The sequence below is a fragment of the Stegodyphus dumicola genome, chromosome 1, assembly GCF_044657685.1.
Source record: "Stegodyphus dumicola isolate Sdum_Otavi_A_Nest chromosome 1, ASM4465768v1".
Lineage (NCBI taxonomy): Eukaryota > Metazoa > Arthropoda > Arachnida > Araneae > Eresidae > Stegodyphus > Stegodyphus dumicola.
Window position 1 is genome coordinate 247,705,142 of NC_140768.1, and position 27,619 is coordinate 247,732,760.

The following is a 27,619-nucleotide window of genomic DNA, read 5'->3' on the forward strand; positions in this document are numbered from 1 at the left end:
TTACGCTTTTTTTGCTGTATTTAATTTAAACTTATTTCCTCGAATTTCATTAGAGATATATCTCTGATTCAATTAATTCAGTTCCAACTTCACGGCAAGGCAAAAATACATAAAATCTCAAAATATCTTTATTAAAAATTGAAAAATATAGAAAAATATAAAACTCCAAATACAATTTAAACAATTAAAAAATAATTTTTGAAAACAATTTTTACAATTTAAATTAGATTTTGTACGTAAAAACAGGCAATTCGGCTAACAGGCAAAAAGGCAAATTTTTCAGTGCACAAAACTGAAAGTTTACTTTTGGCTCCCTTTGGTAAAACAGGGCACTGAAGGTGCAGAATCTGACTTAATTCACTATTCTGCTAAGTTTTAACGGCAAACAAATATGGCTGCTATGGTAAAAAAATAGGCCTAGCCGCACTTAAACAACATTTAAATTATTGATAATTCTACAACTATTGCATGCAGATTAACTAAAGACATAAAAACTTAATCTGAAGATAAGAACAACATAATTCAATAATTTTTAAAGCAAAAAATTCACATTTTACCAACATATAAGAATAAAAACAAATTGAGCTCACCGGGCCGAATAGCAGAGTGGGTATAGATATATAATTATATGTGGTGCGGCCGACTGCAAGCAAAAAGACAGGTGCGCAACTACATGTTATAGCAGTCCTGTATATAGAAAATTTCAACGTTCTGAGGCTACTCATTTTTGAGTTATGCAAGATACACACACATACCTACGTACAGACGTCACGAAAAAAGTCTCTTTTGAATACATTTTATATTAATTTTGCAATCCGTTTCGAGAGAAAGAGTCCTTTTCTCTGCCCTTACTTACAGATCGCGCAAAAAACATCGTTAAATTGCATTCGATAGCGGTCGAAATGGATATTTTCGTTGAAATATGATACCCGAAAATATTCGCGATTACAACATTTCCTTTATTTCGTACAATGAAATAAAAAGAAATCCTTTTTGGAGTCGAACTTCGGTAATTTCTTTAATTCATTATTTACTACTTCATTACCTTCTTTCTCGGAATTTGTTTCTTTAATCTAAAACTGAAATTATTTATTTTCTCTTGCCATTTATAAAATTTTAAACACGAATTTCGTATTCTTTGTAGTGAATAGCAGAAAACAAAGAAATCACAGAACTTGGGTGAACTATAAAGCATGTTGTTGTTGTGACTTATCTCACTTGTCTGAGACAACAAGCCCACGAAATGCAATGTAGCAAAGCGTACAAGATTGCGCCTGTCATTAGCAAGAGCCTTGAGCAATATACAAATGACAGTACGAGTTCAATTCCGGCCCCCTCCCAATTTGAATGGACAGCATCTCGCAGGAGACGAGTCCGAGGATTTCCCACCCCGTCTGCCTCCACCATCAGCCTCTCGAGAGGATGTTCGGCTCGCCGCATATTTAGTGTGCCTCGTGCCGCACAGACACTATACATTTACTACATTTACAAACATCCATGCCTTCTCCGGGACTCGAACCCGAGGCCTTCTGTACGGCAGAAGTAATTGTTACACAATTACACATGTAATTTCTTAAGCAGAACGATTAATAATGCTATAATTTAATGCAAAGTAACTTAGTTCTAAAAATACTTAATTTCAGACAGACAGTTTTACTTTACAACAATGAATGTCACATTTCCCCCAAAAGTGATAAATACGCAATTTATTTATCAAATATATGCATATAAAAAACAAATTATTAAATTAATAAGCCTGAAGCTATAAATGTGGGAGTTTAATTCAATACATTAAATTATATTACATACTTGCAAATTAATTCCATATTTAAAATTCATATTGAGTACGAAGCAGTAAAGGAAATTTCTGAATGAAAATATGATTAATTTAATTAATTTACGGTTGTCAATGTTTTACATACTTACAGGGAAAACTTATATTTATCGACTGCATGATGTTCAAAATAAATTAAAGCAAACCTCCGATTTAAAATGCTTGTCAGCTTATAACAGATTTTTTCCTATAAAAATTAACTAATTTTAATGCAATCAATCGATTTTTAAATTAATTTTGACCTAGTAAAATGCCATTGTTTCATATATTTTAAAATTAAAAAAAAATCCTGAAGGAAAAAAGTTCATTATTATGAAAACAGTTCATCATATTTTTTCCGAGAACTCCGTGTTTCGTTCATCTGTTGTTAAGTAGTTGTGATATTTCTCTCAGCTCTATATTGCTACAGCCTCACTAGCGGCGGAGTGCTTGGAGGGCTAAATGCTAAGAATTCGACCTCGGCCTCGATCCCAGGCGAACGGATTCGCCTGGAATCGTATTGCATGGTTGCATTTCGTGTTTTTCCCATGTGTCATGTGAATACGAGCAAACTGTTGATGGAAAGCCCTTCACGAACGCATTCCTTCCATTAGGCAGGTAGCACTCGAGTACTTTGCTGCATTTAAATAGCTTAATTTAACATAATTTTAGCATAAAAGTGCGTTAACCTGAACGGGCTATTAACCTCGAAACGGGATTTTGCGTCTTCCACTATAAACGGCTGTATTAGTTTTCAAACTGTTGCTTCCAAATATTATCGCACTGTATTATTTTTAAAGAAATTAAATGATTAAGAATCTGCATGTATGTATGTATGTTCCTCGCACTGTGAAAAAAAAAAAAAAAAACATCGTATCTAGATTCCTCAAATTTTGAATAATATAGTCCTCCACTCGAATGTAGGCACCTGGATGCCCGAATTTGGAATTTGGAAATTTAGATTTCCTATTCTGTAAAACTTTAATGAATTTTTGATTAACAAATTCAACAATTTGAAAGCGAGCAGAGGCAATAGTGTGTATAATAAAAAATTTTTTATCTCCGTGTTAGACTGATTCTACATTGGAAATTCAAGCTGTTTTTAAATATGTTACGATTTTGCTGTTGAACGGAATTTCATGTAGTGTAAATGCGAAGAACATGATATTTAATAAATAAATTTAACAAACAAAACGATAATAATAATAAAAAATTGCAAGCTATCTGACTAAGAAAACTGAACACTGATATGATGAATTGAGAAAAGACTGAAAAGGTATGGAAATGTATGGGAGCACTTAATACTGCATCAGTAATTCTAAACATATACTGTTGAGTTGCTTTTAAAATTTTTGTGAATTTGCTGTTGAATTGTGTGTGGCGTATGGATGAAGGAAGGAAATGATAATAAAGCTAAAAAGCCGAAAGAAATAGGTTAGTACGAGTAGAAAGTGAGTGCCACAGCAGACTGGTATACTGCGAACTTCGTGAGAGCGTAAAAAAGCCTTAAGAAATCTTTTGAGATGACTGTTTAAATTATTAACCCTTCCAGAATTTTTTATGTCTTTTACTATCTTTTATTTAATTTAATTAAAAAAACATACAATTAATCGAGACAATTTGTTCTTTGATTTTTATGACGTAGAAATCATGAGCCTTCGAGGTTATTAAAATAAATTTTAAAAAAGACTTTACCAAATGCTGTATAAGATCAACATTCATAGTCATAAATATACGGTCTTTGAAGGAAGCAAACCCTTGGGGTTAACAAAGAATACCGCTGTACTCATTAATGTGGCCTACTATATCTTGGCAGATATTCTTCAATGCAGCCCTCTGTTTTGTTTCAGAAAGGAAAATCCTTCTTGTCAAAGCTCAAGGGAGAAAAGACAACTAACTCTTTTGTCATTCTAGTAATTTCGTGTCCATGTCAAGAAAATATTAATTCATAAATTCTTGTCCTTTTAGCATAACACACAAGTTTCATAAGAAAATTCTTCCGCTACGACCATCACTCAAGTTACAAATAAGAAACAGAAAAAAGTCGCTCGAGAACATTCACTTAGCTCAAATTACGTTAGGTTAGTGTGGACATCTAAAATTACGTTATGTTGCTGTGGACATAAACAAAACATGGCGCATAGCTGCATTTTAAAAATCAAAAGAGCACTGCTCTTTTTGAATAAAGAAGGCATCTGCTTAAATATGAAAACAGAGAGTTATGGGGGGACGCAAAAGTTTGAACGTAATTTTAAGGTCGATAAATTCCCCACTGAGAATTTTCTCGTAAACATTTACCACCTGAAAACAACGTTTATTCTTAGGGCTTTAGTTTTATGAGACCTCTTTACGAGCTACAGGTTTGAGAGGCATACATATTAAGAAAAAGATTTCATTTTTACAGAGTTTAAGGGTAAAAAGTTAAAAACGCTTTGTTCAGGAAGGTTGAGACTTACTATTGAGGAGTTTGTGACGTAAGCAGAAGTGCAAGAGGAAGTTTTGTGTTAATTAAAAGCATTTTTCAGTTTCATAGAGCCGAGTGTATTAAAAATGCTATGATTGCTCCCTCGGTGCAGGAACTGTTTGTTGGTCATAAATTTTCGGCATGCCTGTTTCATATTTCTTAGAAAAATATTCAGGGATCCTTTTTTTTTTTTTTTTTGGTTTTCATTCAGCTAAAGCAATTTCCGTGAAAGAGTAATGCGCAAATTTTAACAATAATTCTTCAACGGAGGTCAAAGGAAATTTTAATTAAGAAACTTATGATCTTTAACATAAATTTATGACTGCATTCTTTATTAATAAATATTTTTGTCTTTTGTTATTTTGGGGATCTTCAAAACAAAACTCACCGATTTAATCATAGAAAACGTTGATCAATTTTACGTGAAAGAAAATAAAATAAATTATTCAAACCGAAAACCTGTTCACTAATCATTTCTCTCGTTTTGTTATTAGCTATTTGGAATATGATATAATATTAAGCTAAACTGTGAGAATAATATTTTTATATAATTATTGGAACAATTCTATCAGTTTCATGCAAACTTCATGTTAACGTGAGCATAAAAACATTGATTTTTATTTTGCTGGTATGTGAAGAAATAATTATTTTAATTAATCAAAACTGCATTATAACTACATTAAAAAGTAAATTTTTCGTAACATAGAGATAATTAATTTATGAAGTGTTTTTAAACTTAGGAGTCAAAAGAGCATACAAACTCTGCCTCGCACTGTATTTGGACCTGGTCTCAGACGGCGCCAAGAGGTGGAAGGGAACGGAGTGGCCGAGTATTCCTGCGGTAAGGTATGTATGCTGCAGGGTGGCGTGGCAAATGCGGTCAAGAGCAGGAGACTGACGTTAATTACGGAAGGGGAAAGTAAACGGCTGTGTCAGGGATCATGTCAGGGAGATATATTTTTTTTTTAAAAAGTGTTTTTTGGCTAGTTTATACATTCAAAGGAAAATACAAGTTACTCACTGAACTTCGCACATTAGTCTGAATAACCTTTAAACCCGATGAACAGTACATTTGTGTGACAAGGCGAGCTTTCTGACTGTACAATCTGTTTTACATTTAGCGAGCTTGTGCCGAATAAGTTTATTCACTATTTTATGTAATTTCTGCAATATTTTGTAATTCTTTTATTTTTTTCATTTAAATTTTATTTTTTTTTTAAGATAATTTCTTTTTATTCACAAATATTTATATTTTCTATTTTTCTAATAAGTGAAACATTTAATTAAATTCTGATATTTTATTTTTATAAGATAAAGTACGAAACCTTTGTTAAAATTTTCATAGCTCACTGTAGTTCAGTGACCGTATTTTAATGTGCCATTTTATTCGCGAGTCCATTCATCCGATTTGAAACTTGGGAATGAATTAACAAATCGATCTTTCCATTCAATTGGTCCTATCGACTTGAATACAGTGAGCCTGAGTAAACGGGAAGTATCTTTCGTAAATATAAAAACCATTATAAGCGCATTTCTAAATAATAATTTTAAAATATAATTTTCACAGCTGTTTGACGCTGCTTTCATTTCTTAATTATAAATATATGTACTGAAAATTACGAAGAGAATAACACATACGTATCTGTTATTACGAGAATAAGTATTGCTAATGTATGCGATAGGGCTTGAAAACTAATTTTGATTCACCTTTCTTTTCTTTATGAATGACGAATATCTGTTTGCCATACACGTGATCAAATAGGGAATAAATGTTTAATCCGTAAGATTATAAGTATTGATTAACATTTCATATAACTACTTTTAATTGAGGCTTTCTAAGAGCAATCCCCTTAATTTTGACTCGCAGCTTTTAATTTTAGACTAGGATATGAGCATAGAATCTACCTTTAAACAATGGGATTTTTTTTTTTAAACACTGTGGCATGACAGTGCCTAGTAATAATAGTTTTAGCGTCACTAAGAATCATTTTCTGGATTCTCATATTGATTTTTTTCCAAAAGATATTAAAAGCTGCGATTGACGAGTATGAGCAATGCATAATACATACATATATAACGTAAGCATACCATAAAGAAAAATGAACCCCAACAAAAGCTGATCGACTGCTATTAAACTCTAAAGAGGGGTTTATCAGAGGGAAAATGCCAATTAAAATCAATTAAATTCCATTTAATTGATTTTAATTATTTATTTACTGTATCGATTTATTATTAATTCTAATGGATTGGAATATTTGAATATGAATTAGCTGAATATTTAAGAAAAATATTATGACTGCGAGAATAGGAAAAAAAAACATTTTTTGAATATTTACTTTCTTATAGAATGCAGATAAATTCATTTTTACTCAATGAAAATCAAAATTTAGTAGCTAATTAATCTGTCCTGTATCGAGCACTTTAGTTCAGTGATCCGTATTAATGTGCGCTTTTTTTTAAAAAAATTTAAATGTTTCAAGAATAATTAGAAAAGGGCATAACTCTCTTCTTACTCTTAAATTCTTCAATAAAAAAACTGCATTTTCAGCTATAACCAAGTGAAATAATTTTCTAAATATAATTCAAAGCATGAAAAATAAGGTACATAAACAGCTTGGAAATGGAACTAGCATTGAGATTCTCTTTAAGAAATATGGTGAAGCTTAGCAGAAAGTCTACGAAATGAAGTAATTTCGTAGAATATTTTCTCTTTATGATTAAATTGCACTCAATTATACTTTATAAACGACATGTAAATACTATTTAATGTATATGTGTGGATGTGTGTGTGTGTAGCTCACTAGCGGCTGAGCTGTAAAACCTGGCAGGTCGATCCGGGGTTCGAATCCGGATCGACGGGGATGGCTGTATTGGCGTTTTCGAGGTTTTCCCCGCGTGTAACGTGCATAAGAGTCAGTTTTGCTTAGAAAGTTCTCCACGAGGCACCCTTACCCTTAGGCAAATAACAGTCGAATGCTTTGCTATAATCAAAGAAACCAGACCAAACAATAGATATAAGTAGCTTAAAAACTGCTATATTTTACGTATACTTATCAAGTAATATTTCAATATATATAATGATTAAAAGAAAGGAAAAGTAGGATCCTAACTGATTGTATATAATGTAATCCCTATGAAGGCCCTAACAATTCTTTCTCACTTAAAGTCGTAACCCAAAAAGAGAACAAATTAAACTTCAGATACGTATACAATACTGAATCTAATACAAAAAATGCAAAATATAAAAATAAATTATATATGTACGAAACCTAACTAACCATTTATATTGATATTATGTAAATATACGTATGGTAATGAACATTGTATAATAAAGATATTTTATACCTTGTTCTATATTTGATTCCATTTATATATACCTATACATAAATATATATAATTTAAGGATTCCATTTAAGGATTATAGTAGTAGTTAATACTACTACATATAAAACACAAAAGTGCATCAATAATGTATCTTTCAGTATTATTTAACTTCCTTCTTAAGAATTTTCTGCATTATAGTTTGCGTTATTTTATTCTAAGTCTCAAATAAAAACAATTATTGGTTATATGTCATTAGAAAATTAACCAAAAAGCAGCGACCACAATGTAATTGAGAAACAGTCCTTAGCCGTAAAAAGGTTGAAAGCCATTCGGTTATGACTATTATCTCACATACTCAGCTACTTCGCATACATGGAACATAGCATTCGAAATGAAAAACTCAATATTTACTACAAATTCATTCGTGTAACAAATATCTGTCTTTCTACACCTATGGCTTTAAAAAAAGATATTATTTATCTTACAGTTTATCATTAAGTAATACATTTTCATTGTACAAAATTGCATTCATTCGAAGAATTCAATTTGTATTTTCCTCTGTATAAAACTGAATGTAGAGAAGTTAGATGTTTAAACGACCCCCAAGACCCCGAGCAAGATTACTCCCTACTTTTCAGCCCCCCTGTGAAAAAAGGGGTTCTAAATTTACGACCTGACCGCATATAAGGGTATTTCGTATGCAGAGGTGGAGGGGCAGCGGAGGGCCATGGTGGGCTTTTGTATTTGCCGTATAAGACGCAGGCACTTTTTCCCCCCTGATTTTGGGGAGAAAAAGTGCGTCTTATACGGCGAAAAATACGGTAATTCGTTTTACGAAAATTACTCGAATTAACGTATAAAGTTATAAAACAAAATTCAATTTTATATACAAGGAACTCTCGATAATGTACATGGTGACCACCTCTCGTAGACGATCGCTTTTATAAATAACCAGTATAAAGGATCTTTCTAAGGAGATCACAACCAGCTTCAGGCGATTCCATTTTTATGTGGAGATAATCGCAATAGAGAGGTACATTTGTTTACTTGTGCGCTAAAATGTATTGATCTCTTTTTAAAATGTTCATTCTACTGAAAGTTATAGCCATGAAAGGAAACATAAAGCCATGACAGTATTTTTAAAACATAAATAAACATCAGTATTGAATATTGTCTCTCTAATGGGACCACCATTACGGAAAAAAAAATTGTCAGAAACCACGAGTCGTTGTAATTAACATATTTTTTCATTTTTTTAAAAATTGTCGCTTGTCAGGCAAAGTATTTATTACTGTATATTAGAGATATACGAGTGAAAGTATATTATTTTACTTTTTCATATTTCTCTTTAAAACTATCCAGACCATAAAGAATGAAAATAAATTTTTAAAAAATAGTGCGAAATTTTCCCATTTTCTAGTTAAAGCAATCTTTTAATTTAAGAAATCTAAGGAACATGAATCACATTACTATTACACTACCAATTCTTTAATGCATACCCCGAAATGTAATAAATATTTTGAAAATAGCGAACGGAATTCCGATTATTGGTAAATAACTTCTTGAAAAGAGATTATTGAAGCATTCTATTATTGATTCGTGATTGAGTAAATGTTTCCTCGACATGAAATTAATTTAAAGTAAAATCTGAAAATTTGAACATCAGCTTATTAGAAGTTTTATGTAAATGCAAAGGAGGGTGAAACATAATGAACTTCTTGGATTTATTGCTTCCTTTTTAGCTAATTGCTATTCTTTTAATTTAATCCATTGCTTTAGATTTTCGAGTAACAATTTTTCAGAGCAGTCGTAACTGTTGTTATAAAATCTATATTTATCTCTTCTTTTCACATATAGCAGCATACAACGTGATAATATTTTTCATTTGCAAAGTCAACTATGTTTAAAAGTTTAAAAAAAAAGTTAATTTATGTTAAACTTTTAGGTTTTAAACATAGCTAAATTAACCCATTCTCATAAGAGAGGAACGAAAAAGTTTTGTCTGCCCTTCAAATCTCACACTTCTATAAAATTCATGAAACTGATCTCAATCCTTAAATGCAGGACGTATTTTAAAAGCAGCTTTAGTAATTCTGCAATCGTATTTTTACATGTATTTAGTTTTCTACCTTTAGTATTTTAATACTGTAGCCTTAATAATTTCTTTCGTATCTTGAAGTACTTAATGTTTCATCGAAATGAAACTAATTTTACTCTCATTTTTAACTTCGGTAAAATGAACATTGAATTATTTCCATAATGTAATTCAGTCATTTGATATTCAGTATTCATATGTTTTAAACAGTCAATTTCAATAACTTATTAAAATTTTATTTTACGTACATAACATATTCAAGCAAAGACTTTAAAACAAGAATTAATTTTGCCCATAGTAATATTCAGAAAACATTCTGGTAAACTTCTATAAATTGAATACTGATATTTATGAGCAAGAATAGCATGAATTATCCTAAGCAGAGACCCGATGTTTCTGGATTTCAGGCAAGATTCCTCTCATTGCTGCCAACCCCCTTAAAAAATGCAGAACTAAACAGAAAGTCAACAAAAACAAATGAAGCAAAAGAAAGATTGCAAAAAACCAATTTTCAAAAAACAGAGCAATGATCAAGTAGAAGAGAGTTTACGTAAAAAAAGAAGATGGGAGGCAAAGAATAACGAAGGTTGGAGGACAGAAGTATAGGAAAGGCAAGGATCAGGTATAGAAGGGTGTTTTGGAGAGGAGAGCCAAGTCTTGCTTTTTTTTCACCTTACCTTTACTTTGTCCGTCTGGCCCCCTCAGTATGGTGCACTCCTCAATCGTCCCATAAGGCTGGAATAGTTGTCGAACATCTTCTTCACTCTGTTGCTTACTGAGCATGCCCACAAACAACTTCCGGTCTTCTGGAACGAGAGGGGGCGAGTGTTCAAAGACTTGTTTGTTTGTTTATACTGGAATGGGGTAGAGGGGAAAAGGAAGAGGGGGAAGAAGAGGATCAAGAGCTTTGAGAAAAGAGGGTTTTCAAAGGAGGATTAGAAGTAGTCATATAAAAAAAAAGATAAAGTAAAAAGAAGAAAAGAAAATAAATTAAAGAAAAATTAACTTAAAAAAACCTTACCCTCAGAAAGAGATCGTTGCCCTGTTTTTCACCCAGTGCTATCCAATACTGTCTAAAAACAATGCCTACAATGTACAATCGTTTATTATCGCTTAAAATGCGCCTAATCTTTATATAATGATTCTGATACAACACGAAAAACAAACGTCTCGCTAAGACCTATCTAAGCTACTATTATAAAAGCAGTAGACTTACTTTTAGTTAAATCCCGATGACTAGCTTCTTCCAATCCGATCTCAGTTTTCAGGCATCTGCAATGACTGGAAGACCAATTATTAGGTTTTGTTTATCTCGATCAAAACATTTACTGTAGCTCAATTCGCCCACGTGACTTGTCGTCCTCTCCAGGTTTCCAGTCCTTTTGCGAAATGCCTGAAAAGCTGAGCCGGTATTCGTATGATAAAAAAGAATAAACAGAAAAAAGAGAAAGGATAGAAAGGAATAAAGGTAGGGGAAGAGGTTCAGTACAGTATTTTTACAATAATAAACAACAAAATATAAACTATTTTAACACTGAAAGCAACGTGAATCTAATTGAGAAGCTAATTCAAATAATGTTGTGCTTAATTTCAAACACTGAATACAAGAGCTTCAGAGACTGAATAACGTAACGTAGTTTCGAATACGACGAGCATGTTGCTTAAAACCATGTTAAAATAACTTCTTAGTATCACAACAATGATTTATTAAATATCTTACATATTTTGTACGCATAGTTAAGTAGATAAATATATGTATTTGTTTGTTTATACATATGTACAAGCAGTTGTGCATTTCCAGAGTATTTGGAACTATTTTACTTTTAAGTAACTTGTTAAGAAATGATTATGCGTAGATAATTTTTAAACACATATGAATACATAATGTTAACTTTTAATACTGTTAATATAATAATTACTTTATTAGTAAATTGTTAATTCTCAATACAGTATTAGTTGTTCCATTATAATATAACGAAGTTTTAATTCTGACCTCACTCCTCGCTTTATAACGAAGAAGCACTGTAATACGTTATCAAATAAAAAGCTTCTCAATTAGATAATTAAGAAAATATACTAGACATTCAGTTTAAAATTGGTATAATCAGGTAATATATATAATCATAAAGATATTAAATATAAATTGGATAAGTGAAATCTTTTCGGTATTATTAATTGTTTTAATGTTAATTCAGAAAATTATTTATAAAGCTCTTTTACATTAGAAGGAGTATGAATTTAGTATTCTATATGGGAGAAATAATAAAGAATATTCAGAGCACACAAAATACAAAAGTGCACAATGCTACAAAGTATAAAATTGTATTATTATATATTTGTTACACCATTAAAGTTTCCTCAATACAGAATAAACTTATGAACAATAAATAATCTCAGAATAAAAATAGCCAAAAATTATTCTACTACTAAGAACTTTAAGTGGCAGACACATACGTGACTAGCAAATAATAAAAAAAAGTATTGATTGAGAACATAAGTAAAATGATAAGAAGTAAAGCTGGTTTAGACAAACTAGATTCATCTAATCTTTTATATCAATTCAATAAATTTGTATTTTGATTCAATAGCTTTGTGTTCAATCACGTCGTGTGACTAAGCATAAAAAAGAATCAAATTTGTATATATTTTTTTCTTAAAAATATAGGAAACATAAAAGTTAGCATGAAATGCAAACAGTCGATTGGCGAAAGAATATTGTGCCTAAAATTAGCACTTTATCTCCCCATATCTGTAAAAACTGGTCACTAATAGTGTAAAAATAAATAATGAATAATATAAAATTAGAGAGGCAAATAATAATATGAAATTAAAGTTCTTTAGTTCAAGAAGTAAATATTTTCAAGCAAAATTTCGTTTGACGTTAATATAAATGAATCAATTTAAACGTTTGTTATAAGTGTTGAAGGATTTTTTTTCACCAGCAATAAAAACAAAACGCTTCATATTATAAGGTATTTCTCCACCTTCTTAACATGACTTCGCAGTTTAGTGAGCAGCACGCTCGGCACGTGTTCCAGAGGTCCGTGGTTCGAGTCCCGGCGAGGGCATTCCTCATTTTTCATCTCTCCTGCTTCGAAAAAACCTAATGTTTTTACAGTGGCGCCCGAACTAAAAAACTTTGTGGATGATGATTCTCCACCACCAGGATTTGGTGATTGGGTGTCCTAATCCCCAGTCACCCTTTAAAAGGGGGAGTATATAACGTATTTCTCTCTCCTTCTTAGCATGTCTTCGTGGTGTACTGGTCAGCACGCTCGGCGCGTATTCGAGAGGTCCGTGCTTCGAGTCCCGGCCAGGCATTGCTCATTTTTCATCTCTTCTACTTCGAAAAAAAAAAAACCTAATGTCTGTACAATATATGTATTTAAAACTATATATTGAGAAAAGGAATATGTATTCAGTTGAATGCAAGAGATTTAATTCGGTTTTATGTAGCTAGGATTGAAGTTTAGAAAACATTTTTATCATCTGAGCAACTGATAACTTTATTAAACTTGTAGCGCACATTTAGCCATTGAAGTTGTACAGATTAGTAGGTTTTTCGAAAACGGAAATATGAAAAATTAAGTGTTCTTGCCGAACGAATGATCTTTCGGTGCTAGCTGGATATGTCACTTACACCACAAGACGCCCCCCCAGGGGAAATACTATAATTTTTTGCAAAGTCTTCTTTAAATTATTTAAAAAGTAAAAAGTATGATAAAATTTATATTAATTATGGATAATCAGTTAGGATTGAGGGGGATTTCACAGCTACGGTTACGATTAATAGTTAGGATCAGGATACGTATTACAACCATTCTGAATGTGGTAAATTATTGTGATTACTACAATTACTACAATTCTGAATTAGACTTTCACCCCAGGAGGCTACATTGCAAATGGATTTTTGAATCTTGCAATATTTTTGATTTATTTTTATCAGAAAATATCTGCTTGGTCACATCAACATTACAAAGCTACATTGGTGAGTATGCCGATTACCAGGAAATAATCGAGTGCAAAGAAAGTATAACCGGTCAGTCGATTTGAAGAATAAATGTAAGGCAAATACTTGCCTTCCCGTAGTAAGTAACGTAGTCCCGTACTTAAGTAAAGATAAGAACTAGAAACCTTTCGGAAGAAAAAATTAAATGAAACAATCTATGTTGGTAAATAAACTATGTTGTACAAAGCGATTATTTACTACGTAAAGGCAAGTATTTGCCTGTTTGTTTTAACATTTATTTATTTTAATGTTAAATGATTTCAGGTCTAATTCTAACGTTTAATAATGTTAAGTAGTGCCTAAAATGGTTTTAGCATTATTAAACATTTTTCTTTCTAGCATCAAATTTGGAAAAAGTTTCTTCGGATGATTCTGGTCACTTCCTTAAAGTTATTCAAGAAAGACTTAGATGTGATTTATTTGATGGCAATCACTAGAAAAACAGTGTCTAATTTCCGATAATGTCGAATAAAGCTGCCTTATTCTCAGATAGATTGATTAGCATCGGTAGAAGTTACTTTTACCCGGCACAGTAGTAGCATCTGCTGATGTTATTGCCTCTTGTGTGAAGTTTTTGGTGCAGGATCGGTTACGCTTTACATGTTTAAAATCTTTCAATGATCTGCCTATGAAGGAGTAGAAAATGTAATCATTTTTTACTTCTTTGAATTGATTAATTCATGAACTTAAAAAAATCTGACGTGGACACTACATGACCTTCCTTGCACAGTCTATTAAATTATGCGCAATTTTTGTTGCGTTTCATTTAAATTTAGTTCCCGGGATTTCATTAGAGACATATTTCTCAAAACCCCAAATAGAGTTAAAAACCGTTAAAAATGTTTATAATTAAAATTAGAGTTTAAATTAATTAAAATTATGCAGAAAGACAGTTTTTCGGTGCACAAATCTTTTGGCCCCACTCGGCAGAAAGATACTGCAGTTGCTGCAGAAACTGAGTTAATTCTCTATATTACCAAGTTTCAAATGTAAGACGGCGTCGTTAGGCTTAGTGAAACTTAAACAACGTTTAAATTGTTGATTCTTATTACAACTATTATATGCAGATTGAAAAAAAAAGCCTTAACCGGAACATAAGAACAATAGAAGTCGATCAATTTTAAAGAAAAAATGCGCTATATATAAGAATGAAAAAAACTGAGCTAACCGAGCCCTGTAACAGAGTGGTTACATATATATACATATATTTATATACTTTTGGTGAGGCCGATTGCATCGAAAAAGGGAGGTGCGCATCTACATTCTATAGCAGTCCCATATACATAATATAAAGATTCTGAAGCAACTCGTTTTTGAGTTACGCGAGATACACACATACTTACGTACGTACGGATGGGCCGCTCACGAAAAATTCTCTTCTGAATCCATTTTAAATTCATTTAACAATCCGTTTTGGAGAAAAGAGTCCTTTATACTATCCGTACGTACAAGATGTCACTCAAAAACATCGTTTAAATGGAATCGAGAGAGGCCAAAATGGATATTTTCGTTAAAATACGATAACCGACATTTTTTTTCCGATTATACAGAGGCTGTTCGCACATTTTTAGACGATTTTGGTAACGAGTAATAAAACATCGTTTGCTGCAAAAGAAGTAATTGCAATTGTAGTATGTTTTTAAAGTCAAAATTATCGTCTGTGGCTTGAAAGTTTTGTTTTACTTCAAAATGGCGAATTTAACAAAACAGTGGTTCGAAGGCTACATTTACGCTCTTTCCGAAGAGAAATATGCATACTCCGTTATCCAAAAACGATGGGAGAGTCATGGTTTTGTGATATCTAAAGCGTCGATAGGTAATATCATCAACAAGAAAGGAAAAAAAAACGTCAAGTTGGAGCCTCAAGTGAGACAAAAATTCCAAACAAGTATCCAAGGAAAAAACGGACATCTTCGACTATTGCAAAGGTACGTTGTTTAATGTTAAAAGAAAATCTCCCTAGTCAAAGGACAGTTGCAAAATCATTAACATGCTCGGTGTCCACAGTAAACAAAATGATAAACTTTGATTTAAATCTTAAGAAAGCGAAAAAACGCAATGTGCATCGTCTTCTTCCAAAGCATATCGCTCAATGCAGAACACGCTGCAGAATTCTACATGAGATAAAATGAAAAACAATTGTCACAATAGATGGAGCAGGGGTGTATTTAAATGATTATAACAAAAAAGAGCCATTTATTATCATAAAAAGGGAGAAAAAATTTAAGTACATAGTTCAAAGAATCGAAAGAAAGTTTTTCTAAGGGATTCATGATTGTTGCTGGTTTTTCTTATAATGGCAAGTTAAAGAGAGTGCAAAAAATGTCAAGATTAACTCCAAATACTATCAGGAACATATTTTATCGCCAATGTTTCTGAATGAAATACCATCGCTTTACCCACAGTGCCATCAATCTGTGAGACTCCATCAGGACAAAGCTAGCAGTCACACATCAAGATCCACTGTAAATTTCCTAAACGAAATGGAACAAAAAAATGGTATCAAGGCCATACCCTTCACTGATATCCCTACTAAATCTCCCGATGTGTTACCTATGTAGTTTTGTGCTTTCGGACTTTTAAAACTGTATTATCCAAACGTTGTCCCAAAACCCTAACAGGACTCTGGAAAGCTGTTCGGGAGGAATGTGATAGAATACCTCTTCTGCCACTTCAAGAGGCCTTATTATCCTGGAAATTGCGGTGTCGAAAGATAGTTCAGAATAAGGGATGTCAAATAGAACATTTAAAACACAATAATTTTATGTAATTTAGTTTTGTGAATACAATATACATCGTCTAAAAATGTGTGAACAGCCTCTGTAATACTTCATTTACTGCGGACAAAGAAGTAAAAACAGGTATAACCAAGTGAAAGCTGTTATGATGATAATGGTAGTAACAGCACTAATAATATTTCAGTATTCTCAAATAGGAGAAGGCTCGTTCGTATGGTAATGAAAAAATTATTGATGCTGTATGTTAGCAAATCAGGTTTGTTGTAATAATTTCACAAAACAGTGACACAAGAAAAATTAAGAATGATATTAGTACAGATAACAGTTATAAGGTATTTCTCCCGCCTTCCTAGCATGCCTTCGTGGTGTGGTCGTTTGCACGCTGGGCGCGTATACGGAGGTCCGTGGTTCGATTCTCGGCAAGGGCGTTGCTCATTTCTCATGCTTCCAAAAATTCCTAATGTCTCTAAAAAGTGTCTCAGCAAGGAACGCATTTCTGTCAACTTAAGAATTAGTCACAGTCTATTTGAACAAAATCTGAAAGCATTTTCAAAAACTTTCATTTCAAGCACAAATAGAAAGGGAAGATCGAAAAAATATATCACTAGAAACATATAAGGGAAGTTGCTTTGAAGACATTAAGAATTGATAAGACTCCTGTTGTGTTTTTACTTTCGAAATGAGATGCAAAAACTGCAAAACGACACATACGAAACTGTCGCGGTCTTTAATGAATTTCAATGTTAAGAAAATAAGCATTCGTAATGAAATGCATTTATTAAGATGACAAGAAAAAAGTCTGAAAGGAGGAAATACTGCGACATGGAAATTCGCTAAGAAAAATTTAGTCTGTGATTCCGAATTAATCTTGTAGAAAAAGCTCTTAAGAAAAATCCTCGGAATTAAAAGTGGAGGGAAAAAATATGAAGGATTTTGATTGAATTAGCAGCCAAATAAAAATTTTCGATTCAGATTCGCGTGTTTTAAAAAATAGCTTAAGCTAAAAAAATGCATAAAAAACCTCAGAGCAATATGAATGCACAAAGTTAGAAATAATTTAAAAAAAAACACATCTTTTTCGCCACTTATTTTTTATAACTACATGTTTTAAAAAATAAAAAACGTTTTCAGCGTTTTAAGTAATGAAAAACGCTTAATTTGCATTGTGTTTGCGACGTCTAGTTAAAATAGTTTTTAATAATAAGACAGACAACGTTAGAGAAATATTTTTTGTAGAGGAACATTTAAAGTAGTACAGTAAAATAAGTATATTTGAAATTAAGTCATTTAAAACGCAGCTTATTAAGAAATAAGAACTTTACACATTCCGTTTTCACAAATGAAAGGTGATTAATTCTAGTTTTACTTTAGAAGATAAATTTGATAATGCTGTGAAAATATAAACAAATTAGAGACGCCATTTGTTTCAAGTAATTTATAGAGAGAGCTGCGTCTAAAAGCTTTACTTTTGAAATCTTAATAGTTTGGGAAGCCTGTAAAGACTATACAAGTAAATAAGAGGTTAGATAACAGATTTGGTTTCAGTTTTATATCTTTAGAACAGATTTATTTCTTTTAATATGAGGTAAACTGATTAATAGGTTTGAAACTTTTAAGTAAACCGAAGCAAAATAAAATGAACAATATGAAGATTATTTTCTGCATTTACCTTAAATGCCGAATAAAGCAGACTATTGACAAATGAGAAAGCTGAAGTCTAGACAGAAATGTTTCAGGCGAAGGATGAATCTCCCCAAATTAAAATAAATTGCCGGAAGGAAACTTAACTTAAGAGCAAACCTGCACTATTTTAGCCTATTTAATATAAACTGGCTAGATTCCCATGCCTTATTGATGTAAATCGACATTCTTATTTTTTGTGATTTGTTTTCCTATCTCCATATGGTTCGTCTATATGGTAAGCAAAGAAATTGAAAACTCATGACTCGACTGCAAACGTTTTTACCATTGCCTACGCAACCTTTCAGTTGAATAGCAAGTTCAGAAATATTAACAGTATAAACTATTATGAGTATAAACAAGCGTAGTATAATGACGAAGAAATGGATCCTCATTACCGTTGAAGCTTTAGGTTTATCACACTGATCTCCTTCTGGTATGGCTTTTAACCTTAATTCTTCTTCTTAAGGTAAAACGTGGAAAAACAAAAACATTCAATGTATCTAAATCTCTACGAAAAATCTGCAAACTTTTCTCACTTTACGAGCAACGGAATCATAGATTCGAAGGCAATAGAACTTTCTCAACACGGTCTACTAGTTAGCGGAATCTCCCTTCTTCCTTCTTTTCAATACTCTGCGTTTTCTCTAAATGGATTTTTTTTCTTTTTTGTTCCTCGGATTTTCTTTGTTTCTTCTGTACAGACTAGGGAGTCGTAAAGTTCGAAAAGAAAGTAAAGCTAAAGTCCCCGTTACCTTTTAGAACCGGAGTACTCTACGCTTCAGCGACTTTTGTCCCAATTTATCACCAAAGAGTGGGATTTTTTTTTTCCCCTAGAAAAGAAAGAAGTGAAGAAAGGTAACTTTTCACTTTTTTTAAGTCTTATAGAAATAAGAGAATACCCATCTGTTAGCGGTGAACCAACAGCACTTTTCATCTATTCGCGAAAGTCGTTTTACTAGCAAAAATGATGCGAATAAGTTATTTTCAGGCATTTCTTTGCAACTCGATTTCAAACAACGTGGCTGCCTTTAAATTTCATTCCTTATAATTAATATGAAAATGCGCCATATTTTCAGCATTTTTATTAGTCAAAAATTCTCTGGCATTTTTGTTCTGATCAGTTTTAATACTTTTACATAAAATAATAAAAAGGATGCTCACTAGGAAAACATTTGGCATACATGCTTCGTTCGTTTTTTTTTGGAAGGGGGATTCTGGAAAACAGAAACCTGGTTGTGTGTTTGAGAAAACAGAAGACAGCTTTAAACATACGGCGTTTTAAAAGCATTTAAGAAATCAACATCTCTTAGGCAGTTCATGTTAAAAGCATAGGTGAAATTTTAAAAAATGAATTGAAATAATATAATTAAAGAAAACAGATTAGACTTTTTTGAATTAGGGAATACGATAAATCACCAGTGCACTAGCTGATATTCAAATCCCCAATCTTACAGTTACTAGTTGGACCTGCTGACCAGTTACACCACGACAGCAAGCAAATGGGAATGCGATAATTCCTTAGATTGTCCTTCACTTAAAGGACAATTGTGGTGAAATAGAGAACTTGTTAAAAGGAATCCAGTTAGAATATTTTTATAATATATCTATCCTAACTTACTTAAAACTGCACCAGAGGTCTACAATTAGTTGTTAAAGACATACTGTCGAGCAGAAACACTCTTTACAAGACAATTCAGGGTATGAGTTGCGTGGAAGAAAAACAAATATAAGACCATAAATTTGATATTTTTATGTAATAACTGACACGCGTGATAATTAACGCGATCTAAATAAGATATTTGTGGCGATAAACTAGCTATATGTGGTTACGTTTAACGTAATTAAATAAGTTTAGTAAGTTTTTGAAATGTGACGCTGAACTTTAATACTAATTTTATGGTTTCCAAATAGTGTTCTTTACTGAGGCGAATATAGTATGCTTGCGTATGATGATAATAACAATAATTTAATGCTGATATGCATCACTTTTTATTTAAATCGTGTAATCTGATCATATATATTATTATTATTATCCTTTGGATGGCTTTGGATCTTGTCCAAAATAAACAATTAATTGCGAGCTACTCGTGGGGATATGTACTCAGTATATTACTTATTGGATTAAATAAATGTTGAATAAACTATGTCAAAAACAAACAATTACGCACTTGTACATAGATTTGCTTCTGAATAAAGATTCATAGTTTTTTTTAGGTTTCTCAATAGCGTATTCATAGAAGATGGTTTCAAGACTGCATGATTTTAGGCAATTTTTCTACACTTAAATATATAATAAAATGGAATCTTAAGTTTTAAAACTTTTATTTTAAAAAACGGTAAGATTTTACTTATATATATATTTAAAATTGTGAATTTTAAGATTCCAATAAAACAAGGCATACGATGTTATAAGCCTTATTATGTTAACCTAATTTTATGATCTGCATTTTGTGAACTACTTTGATGTTAGTTTTAAGATACTGAGAATGAGGAGAATGAGCTTTAAGGTAGGAGTTACCTACTTCAGCATTACTAACTTTTATTGTATTTTGCTACTTTAGTTATTTTAATTACAATAGTTTAGTTGTTTATTACTTCAATTCCTATTCCTAACTCTAGAACTGATATCTGTATCTTGGTAAATATTATTCAAAAAGGCGAAGAGAAAAACAAATGGCGAAGAAAAAAGAAAGTCGAAGAGAAAACAATGTATGTGACGTGGACGTGCAGCTGCAGCTGGCGGTATTTCAAAAATAATAATTACGTACTTTATTATTTAGTAGAACGAAACACTCGAAAGAAGAACTTCAATAGTTTTGTACTTTTACAACAGTTGAGATTGTAAAAAAGGTTACAGATATAAGGAAAACATTATGTTTAAACATATACATATGTACGTAGGACAATGAAAATAAACTGATGTTTCAATTTTAAACCACTAAAGACACTCTCAGCTGATCAGTGTTTATGTTTAAGTTTACGAGTAATGTTTCCGAAAATGAAGATAATAAAAAAAAAAAAAAAAAAAAAAAAATGCGAGACATATCATTTATCAGTTCAAAAATTTTAGTTGTCTCCGTGCGTTGGACAAATTAATATCAACATATCAAAAAAATATTCGAAACAGATTATTGGAGACTGAAAATAAGAGTTGAAGACCGGAAAGAAGACAGTACATGGGTTAGTCATTTCAATTTAAAGCATTATTCAATCCGTTAGATAACTGTGGGCTTTCTTGTATTATATAATTAATTTTTCTATGAAATTTTGCGTGCTTAAGGGAAAAATTTTAAAAGGAATTCCTTATTTTATTGTATAGCTCCATATTATTAGTTTATCGTGAAATAAATTTCCCTCTCTCCGCACCACAATAGCCAACAGTTTACAGAGGTAAGAAATGTTTAATTATTCTGAATTATTATACTATATTTAGCAGCTTTGGTACCTTTATGTTCTCTGAAGTAAACCCATGATAAAAAGGTACAATATAAGAAAAATTCGGAAGAGTTAGTAAGAATAGTTCTAAATAATTATTCCAAAAATTTATTTCTATGAAGATTTCTAGAAGCGCTGTGAACTTGTTAACCTTTTAAATCACGTGAAATATGTAAAAATCTTACCTCTTTATCTACTATTTCAGTACCGACGGTCTTAATTAAACTTTGACTACCACGGACATTAAAAATTGAAAATAAAAAAATAAACATTTTCATAAATTACAAAACAAACTCCAGCGAAAATAGTTCGTAACATAATAAAATACAGCATTTAAAATGTGATTCAGAGGATGTTTGATTGCTTTTAAGACTCAGATGGGAAAATACAGTTTTAAACCTTTCGCATTCCTTGAAATTGTACTATATAGTTATAGGTATAGTTAAAATAAAATAGTTACAAGTTTTTAAACATTTTCAACTCTTTAGTTAAAACGACAGAGTTTTTACATTCACGTGTAAGAAAGAAGAAGGAAAAGTACCCTGAAAAATGCAGCATATAGTGTCCTTTATTTAATGCTGATAATGTCTTTCTATATGCAAACTATCAATGACATTTTGATTCAGTAATCCGAAGTTTTACGGAACAGTGATGTGAACGTATAACTACAAAATCAGAGGCGTTGCTGTATTTCAGAAAACAGGAAACTACATTGAGAAAATTGAAAACGTATGCAACAGTTGATGCCTACATGAGCATTCAAACACCTTATAAACTTCCCAAGGAAGGTAAGTAGGAACACTAGCCGGAATGAATGTAAAAGAAGATTAAGCAGTGATTAAATTATTTTCGTGAAGCTTACATTTTTTATGAGTTCTGTAATAAAATTTCCAATACGACACCACGTATTTCATTGTTATAAAACTCTACATAAAATTTACATTACAGGTATAAAACTTGTAATAAGAAAACTAAAGGGAAACAATTTCATTAAATTAATAATATAAACGCGTCGTGTTTGCCTGTAATTCGAGCATGCATTGTTATTTTTATTCCTTTGACGACAGTAAAATACATTCCTATCCCCAAAACCAAGAAAAATGTTTCCATTAAACTCCCTACATCTAGTTCTTATTTCTTCTCTCCTTTTCAGTCTTCAGCCCTAAAAGTCGTAAACTGTAGCAAAGATTCTCGAATCTTTTTAGAACCCCGCTTCTACTCCATGCCTCAGCAAGTTTGCCAACACTCCCCTTCACACCACGCCCCGAATAGCAATTTATCACCTAACACCAACCCCGTCCCCCCAAGACATTTTATTACCCACCTTCTATAAGATCGTACTGTCAGTCTCTAGTACTTTCAAGGTGAATGCAGCTTTAGAAACTGTGAAGAAAAGAGAACGAATTCTCCACTGCTGTAACGGACTTAAAATTCAACAGCTGGCTTTGAGTTCAACCAATATCGGTTTAGAGAATAACTCTTTGGTGCGAAAAAAGAAAGAAAAATATTGAAAAACCAGTGTGGGTCTACATAACCAAGCCAAACCCTTTTTACTGTTCTTTTTTTCAATTTAAGGCTAGTGTGTGTTGTATAAAATAGTGTTTGATGGGTACTTTTATTGGGAACAGAAACTGCGGTTATTTTAAATTTTTTGTTCGGATTCATTACGCATTAAAAGTCCTTTTCAGGGTTCCAAAGGTATCAAATAAAAAAATACAGATTGTGAAATTAATTCCTCTAGTTTAAAATAGGAAAGCCTAAGTTATGTTGAATTATTTGAAATTATACTATTTCACAAATACCTGAACTAGCTATCTACAAACATTTTGCAGGTCAGAAATCTTTTATTTGATCTCTTCTAACCAGATAGATAAGCAAAAAACTTCTAGTCGCTTCACTGCTTTATTGCAACGGCAATAAAGTTTAATTACCCCAAAAATACAAGCAGAAAACTCACTCCTTTCTAAGTTTTAATTTCAAAACAAAACAAAAGGCTATATACAAGATGTTCATAATTTATTTGCCGGATAACAAAATTAAATGAAACGTAATTTTACGAAGTATCCGAAAATAATTCATATCGATATAATCTTTAATTTAAAATATTTTTTAAAAAATTGTTCTAATTTTTGTGAATGGCTACAGGGAACTTGTTTGTTTACAGATAGAATGGCATCAAGCAGGGAAAAAACAATGTGCGTTCTTTCGTTATGGGAAACGAATTTTCGAAAACTGTTCAGAGGTAATTTGGAAATTAAAGATAATAAGATAATAATTAAAGATAATAATTTGAAAAATAAAGTCAATAAAATGTTACCAACTAAATCAATTAAAAGATGGTTAAAATAATTTCGAGAGACCGGACATATTTGGCATAAAATAGGTGCAGGCAGGCCAAGCGTCAGTGATGAAAATGTTTCCGCCATTCAAGATACGGTGTCCCAGTAAATCCATTCACTGTGCTAGCGTTGCAAACAGGAATTCCCAAGCTGACTGATTATAAATTTGTTCACGAGCGGAAGAAGCTGACTACGTATAAATTCAGATTTGTCAACAAATCAAACCTAATGACCGAGTCGCTCGTAAGGAATTTTCTGTAGACATTCTTGACTGTATCTGTGACGATAATAAATTTCTTCAGAGAATTGAACCCCTGTCTTTAGGATACACATGTGTTTGATTTTCTTGTTGAAACATTCCGAAATCGTTGGACTGGTAGAGGCGGATAAATTTCATGGCCACCACGCTTTCCGGAAGCTACACCACTCGAATTTTTGTTATGGAGATATTTGAAGAACCAAGTTTATGCTGCACAGATTGGCAGCATCGAGGAATTAAAATAGCAAATCACCACAAAAACAGCTAATGTGACTCCAAAAATCCTTAATAACATCTGCAGGGAAATCGAGAACAGAGTTGATATTTTCCGAGAAACTAATGGTGCTCATGTTAAAGTGTGTTAATATATAATTCTTTGAAGTGCTAAATAAAATTCATTCAGTTTTTCTCTATCTCTTATTCTTTATTTTTTTAAACGTGTCTTTATACGGTGAATAACTAACTGGCACCCTGTTTATAAAAACAGTTCATTTCAAATAATAACTTTAAGGATGCTTTACCTATAAAAAATAAGCGGCGAAATGCTCAAATAATGTCTCCTTTTTGCATAAGTGTTCTTAAAGCATTATGCTTCTTTAACTATCATAAGTAATAAATACCATACTCCTCAAAATTAAAAGACAGTAAGGGTAAAAGTATGCTCACTGATTCAAGTTTACAACCATTGTCCAAAGGGATAATTATTTAGGTTAATTATCTGTGACTGAACATAAAATTGGACTTCTGCTACGGATTAACGCATGATATATGAAAATTAGGCAACTAACAAAGTGTTGAGCAGTAGACGCATGTCTATATTAGGGTATGTTATGTTTTTTAAAATTAACCTCAATTTCTGAGAGTGATCAGCACTCACAAATTGGACAGAAAGGCATAATTTGAGTGCAGTACAAAATTGGGGTTAACTGGCAACTTAAATCGTGGATACAAACTCAGAATATATCTCAAACTATCATATAAACGATTTGGATCCGCTTTTTAAACAGTGAATCAGTGGCAGTGGTCCATGCTATGCAGTCAAATTAATTTAATTCAATAAAATCTTATATTCAGCTACACACTTTAATTTACTAAATAACCATTTAATTAGGGGTGTTAATAATCAATTTGTTTGAGTTAGTTTTTATTTTGAGAAGTCAGTTATTTGGCTATAAATTTCTAGTTAATTTACGTGTCCTTGATAATTAGAACCTTGGGAAAGAGTCTAGGGACTGTTCGCTGGTCTTTTTACAACTATAAAGGAAGGGTAAGATACCCTTTTATTCACTCAAAGAAATATTTGACAGATCGCCTCTCTCGGGCTTACAAGAAAGCCTGCACTTGGGCTCTAATGGTAGGTGTTTGTAGGTGGGCAACATGAATTTAAAGGAAAGGGTTTCAAAATTAAAAAAATAACTATTAGAAAATTTAAATAATACCTGCACGGCTCTTAGTTTAGTTTAACTCGGTTAAGATATATGCTTATTAAGTAATTTTTGAATGTGTTGCATCTATTTGAAATTTATATAGAATATATAGTAAAAAAACATCTTTCTGGTGAACCTATGTTTATTAACACAAGTTAATTAGTTGAGAAGCTATTAGCAAATAAGTATATGGTTCATTAAAAATGACGAAGATATTTCTGGCTGTGAAAAACTACTTTTTCACTCTCTTTTGAAGTCTGGTAACCCACTTAAACCACGACAAATTTGTGAGGGTCTCGAAAGCACACGAAAAGGGTTACTGTTTTTCTTTTCTTTTCCTTTTTAGCCCAAAGGGGCAATTTGCTACGAGCTATTAATTTCGTTTTGGCATTTTGCGTTGAAAACTTTAAAAGGCTGCATCACTTTTCAGATCGTTGCCACCATATATTATCGCCCTGTCTTATATTTAAAGAAATTAAATACTGAAGAAACTGCATAAACGTGTGTATTTTTCTCGCATTATGATAAAACAACGATACCTAGTGCTATCAAAATGTAAATAACGTAATCTTCCATAGACTAAAGGCATGTGGAATCCCTAATTTGAATTTGAAATTTGTTTTATTATCGACTTCATATTTTGTAACACTTCAACGAATTTTTGATTAAAAAAAAAAAAAAAAAAAAAAAAAAAAAAAAACGATTTCAAAGCGAGCAATGGTGGAAAAAAACATTTATGAAAAAATAAAAAACTTTATGAACATTACGTACTGTGAAAAAAAATTAATGCACGAAAGAAAACATTTTTATCTCCAGCGCGCGAGACTCTGTACCGGAAATTCGAAAGATACATTCACTTTAAAATTAATTTGCGATATTGCTGTTTAACTGAATTTTATGCTTTTAGTGCGAAGAACATGATATTTAGAAACAAAGATAACAAACAAAACGTTTAAAAAAAAAAAAAAAAAAAAAAAAAAAAAAAAAAAAAAAAAAAAAAAAAAAACGCCCCTTTGGACGTAATTTAAAATCTGAAACCTTACCTTTCAGATTTTTTTTTGGGGGGGGGGACGGCTTAACGGAACATCTTTTCCCATGGCAGATCCCATAGCATTCTCATGGCAGATCCGCAGTCTTCTTCTACCGTAACAGATGTACAGAATCATCCTTCCCTAGCCTCAATGTATCTTCTAGTTATTTACTTTAGCAGTTGATCATTTCACCAACTCCTATGCCAGTATCACGATGCCTCTCACTTTTCGGCGAATTTCCCTCGTCATTTATATTATCTAATGAGATGAACGTTTGTGGAGAGAATTTTTTATTGCTTTTAAGCAACTACTGCCTCTGGTTATTTGAACTTCTTTTGACCATATTATAATATAAAATTATTTAAGAAATGTTAAATGTTAATAACCATAGCTACTTACTACTTTATTTCCCGGTAATAAGTGTGTTTGAGATGTTTTAATTTTAATTGAAAACCAAAAAACAGATATTTATTAATCAAATATCATCAAAGATATTTATTTTTCGTATCAAAGATATTTATTTTCGTTAAAAAAATAAATATCTTTGATGTAAATTAGTTGATATTATTTGTCTCCGTGCCACCGACATTCTTGCTAACCAGGGTTGTTACCCTCATATATAAATGAATTTTCTAAAACACAATGGAATGGTTTAATTGGTACATTTTAGTTTAATAACGTGTTTTGAAGAGTTCAAGAAACACTACAAAACAACTGGCGCCCTGACTACAAAACAACCGCCTGGACAAGTGTTACGAAGAGCAACAATTGTAAATAAAGATCTTTTCTGTTATTGTCGGTTTCAAGAAACCTTGAAGCAATAGCAAAGCAATAGATATTAAACCTTGAGGCTGGAACTCCTTCTGCACGAAAGCTTCACGAGGATCTTTTCTTATGCAAGAAAACCAATGTTTGGCTTTCACTTATTTCAGTTTCCTAAGTTGGAGTCATTACCATTAAAGTTTATGTTAAGAGGGGTTATGTTTATGTTTATTCAAGAGT

The 27,619-nt window shown here is 31.8% G+C and overlaps 1 protein-coding gene across 5 annotated transcripts in view; it reads right to left on the reverse strand.

Moving 5' to 3' along the window:
* The window catches only part of LOC118187586 (CUGBP Elav-like family member 4), a 927,242-nt gene that overhangs the window by 358,573 nt on the left and 541,050 nt on the right, over positions 1 to 27,619 (reverse strand). For 4 of the 5 annotated variants that reach the window (XM_085827240.1, XM_085827235.1, XM_085827220.1 and 1 more), the window contains exon 3: positions 10,374 to 10,502. The exons of the other annotated variant lie outside the window; for it this stretch is intronic. In XM_085827240.1, the coding sequence (XP_085683366.1) occupies positions 10,374 to 10,502 (129 nt within the window). The remainder of the gene's footprint in view (positions 1 to 10,373; positions 10,503 to 27,619) is intronic. 5 annotated transcript variants of the gene reach the window in all.